Source organism: Myotis brandtii, unplaced genomic scaffold (genome assembly GCF_000412655.1).
Source record: "Myotis brandtii unplaced genomic scaffold, ASM41265v1 scaffold889, whole genome shotgun sequence".
NCBI classification, from domain to species: Eukaryota; Metazoa; Chordata; class Mammalia; order Chiroptera; family Vespertilionidae; genus Myotis; species Myotis brandtii.
In genome coordinates, this window is record NW_005371640.1 from 932,621 (window position 1) to 936,295 (window position 3,675).

At 37.0% G+C, this 3,675-nt stretch overlaps 1 protein-coding gene across 1 annotated transcript in view; it reads right to left on the minus strand.

The window, feature by feature from the left end:
• The window catches only part of FAAH2 (fatty acid amide hydrolase 2), a 53,747-nt gene that overhangs the window by 19,022 nt on the left and 31,050 nt on the right, over positions 1 to 3,675 (minus strand). The window contains exons 6-7 of the mRNA XM_005885028.2: positions 3,104 to 3,239; positions 1,298 to 1,415 (exon numbers count right to left, since the gene is read on the minus strand). Of these exons, the coding sequence (XP_005885090.1) occupies positions 1,298 to 1,415; positions 3,104 to 3,239 (254 nt within the window). The remainder of the gene's footprint in view (positions 1 to 1,297; positions 1,416 to 3,103; positions 3,240 to 3,675) is intronic.

The following is a 3,675-nucleotide window of genomic DNA, read 5'->3' on the forward strand; positions in this document are numbered from 1 at the left end:
CGGGTGAAGATTAAAAAAAATACCCACAGTGTTGCCTGCCCCAATTTTTTTTTTAACATCAGTGTTGGATATAATGTTGAATGCCAACTGGAACTGAAAAACAATTAAAATAAAAAATAAAATAAAAATAAGTGTTGGAAAAAAAGTTAAAGAGAAAGAAATTTAAGATCAGCAAAAGCAAAGAGAGACCTTAGATACAAGGGAACTCCCATAGGCTATGTGTGGATTTTTCAACAGAAACTTTTCAAGCCAGGAGAGAATGGACTGCCATGTCTGCCTTAGTATGTTAAAGCAATCTTTTTAATTTTAATTTAATTTTTATTTTTTAAAAATACATTTTTATTGATTTAAGAGAGGAAGGAAGAGGGAGAGATAGAAACATCAATGATGAGAATCACTGATCGGCTGCCTCCTGCACGCCCTCTACTGGGGATCAAGCCTGCAATCCAGGCATGTGCCCTTGACCGGAATTGAACCTGGGATCCTTCAGTCCGCAGGCCGAGGCTCTATCCACCCAGCCAAACTGGCTAGGACTAAAGTGATCTTTTATAGCACTCAAGTTTTTAATTGTCTTCCTTTAGGTTTCACAGATATGTTTCAACTAATTGGTAGGTACTGTAAAATCATTTTTTATTAGTTGTTTCTGGTATATCGGGATGATTCTGATTTAGGGAGTACATGACTTTAATTAAGGCACTTGTTAACCTTACTGTGAGAATTTTACATGAATTTCTTGATGTTAGAGATATAAAATTACATGTTTTCCAAATAATGATCTGTACTATTTTTAATAGTGTCATGTTTATTTACTGTCGTTTTTTAAAAAGTATTTTTAAAATTTGACAGGGTTCTTCTTTTTATTCTTCTTCGAATGAGCTTTTGCTTTTAAAATGACACATCAGTTTCATTATTACAGAAGTATTTAAAGAATAAAAAGCAGACTAGAATTGTTACATATGCAATGTGATTTCAATTATATAAAATTTACATCTACACATAAGCATATAAGAATAACTGGACAGATATGATGAAATAGTAATAGCAGTTACCTCTGAGCAATTTCTTTCTTTGCTGTATTATACTTTATTTTTTAAATGTTCCTTTTTATTAAAAAACAAGTAAAACATAAAAAATAGCTATAAAAATCACACCAAAAATTACTTAGTACAACTACTGTGATCATCTTAATTCTGTATTCTGACATAGAAATATCTGGTAGACAGTAAAGGAATAGGTTGAAAATGGCATCTATTGGCCTAAATATGAATTCCATTAAAGAGATTCTATTTATAATTACCTTTTTCTGAGCCTGAATGAGTTCTCGGTCCACTTTGGACATTAAAAATGAGCCACCATCATGTTCCATCCAGTAAAATTTCAAGCCCTTTAAATGTACCTTTTCATCCAGTTTTAATCTGTGGAGGAATAAAAAGAAACAGGTATGAACAAATTACTTATATATACTCAGTAGTTCAATCCTAACAATTGAGTATTTGCTTTAGTGGGGCTCCCCCCTGCCCCCAGAATTTTGTGCCAGAAATAGTGATAAGCCTTTAGAATTCATACTTTCAATTAAGAATATTACTCTGTCCACATGAGAAAGGATAGCATAGAATGGTCAAGACTGAAGATGGAGTAAAAAGTCAGAAGGCTCTGGTGAGAAATTATTGTAGCCTATACAAGAATTATAACCATGGTGATAGGAATGTAATGATGTGGGAAATAATTATGAGGTAATCTTCATTGGAGATTGCTTAGACATAGGAGTAATAGAGATGGGGAACCAGGCTTTTGTGGCTGGGTTGATTATGGTACAGTCACTGGAATTGGGGAAGAACAGATGTAGCAAATCAGTTTTGTGGGGTTTGGAAAGAGAACGAAAATCAGTTTCAGACACACTGAATTTCAAGTCCTTGGGATGCCCAGGATGCTGGTTAATATACACTCCTATAGCTAAGGTGAAAGGAAGGAATTGGAGATGTATATTTGTGAATCCTCTATATGTATGGGAGGTAACTGAAATAGCAGGTATAAATGGAGTCTTCCTGGGAGGTTGGGGAAAGAGAGAAGAATGAATTGAGCCAAGACCCTCTAGGGCAGTGGTCGCCAACCTTTCGGACCCCACAGACCACTGGCTGGCGACCGCTGCGCTAGGGTACCAGTATTTTAAGGATGAACCACCAAAAGAGATAAAAGGAAAGGGCAGAGATGTAGGAGCTGTATCAGAAGAGTGTGAATCACAAAATCCTAAAGTAGAGATTGTTTCAAGAAGGAAGGAATAGTCAATAGGGGTCATCAGTTATAAGATCAGAGAACTTGACAAAAAAATTTTAGCAGTGGAAAGGTGAAAACCAGTATGTAGTTCAGGCATGTTAAAGACGTTAAGCGCCCGGTCAGTCAGTGGCAACTGACACTATACTTTCCATCCAGAAGACAAAACAGGCTGGGCGCTTAACGTGTTAACCAGTAATGGAAAAAAGATCTGAGAGAGTACTGGAACATGCGATTCTGGAACATGGCTCAAAGTATTTAATACCAAAGCAAAAAGAAAGACATTTTATCTACTTAAAGGGGAAAATGAGAATTTAATGTCTGGGGAACTAGAAAGTTTGATGTAAGGAACTGAAGAAAGTTCCACAGATTGCATTTTCTTGGTAAAGTAGAAAGTGGGACCATTTATTGCTGCTGTGGAAAGTGTAATAAAGAGCTATAAAGGGAAATAGGCAGATTTCTAGGCTATATCAATGTCCCAATAAAAGTTTGGAAAACATGTGTGGTGACCAATAGAAGAAGTACCAGAAAGGCTTAATTTAAAGTGGGATGTCTATATATTCAAATTGACAAATGAACAATAACCCACTGCTTTCATCCCCAAATAGGCCTCTCTTTGTGTAATATTTTCACACAGTAAATTATTTTTACAAATGATCTTCCCAGTTTGTGAAGCATGACATCCACACATACAAAAACTCTCTCTCAGAAAAACAAAAGATTAATTCTGTGGTTGAGGACTAAAAGTTTACCTATATGTTTCTAATAAACAAAGGGAGAAGGAATTGCCTGGGCAGGAAGGAGAGAAAATAAAGAAAAGAAGCGAACATACTTTTTGATTCCAGGTCCTGCCATGACCCTCAGCATGGGGGCCAGGTCTTCAGCGTAGCGGCACATGGGACCAGTGCACTGAAACAGCTCCTGGGCTCCCTTGGCCACAGGGAACTGACCGTCGTTGGAGACCACACCTGAAAGGTTGGACACTCGGGTTAGCTGTCCAGAATAAGACATGGTCCCACATATGAGTAGAATCATATGATTCTTAGCTTTTTCTGACCGACTTACTTCATTTGACATATTCTCAAGGTCCATCCATGTTGTTGCAAAACTGAAACTCATAGACACAGACAACAGTATGGTGATTGCCTGAGGGATGGGGGTTGGCGGCAGTAGGCGGTAAAAGGGAAAGGGAAAGGGGGCCAAATATACGGTGACGAAGATGATTTGACTTTGGGCTTTGGGCACACAATACACTATGCAGATCATGCATCATAGAAATATACACTTGAAACCTGTATAAACTTATTAACGAATGTCACCCCAATAAATTTAATTTAAAAAGACATGATCCCTGAATGTTGTATTTCATCATCATGTTTAATCTTTCTTAAGTGTGTGTGTGTG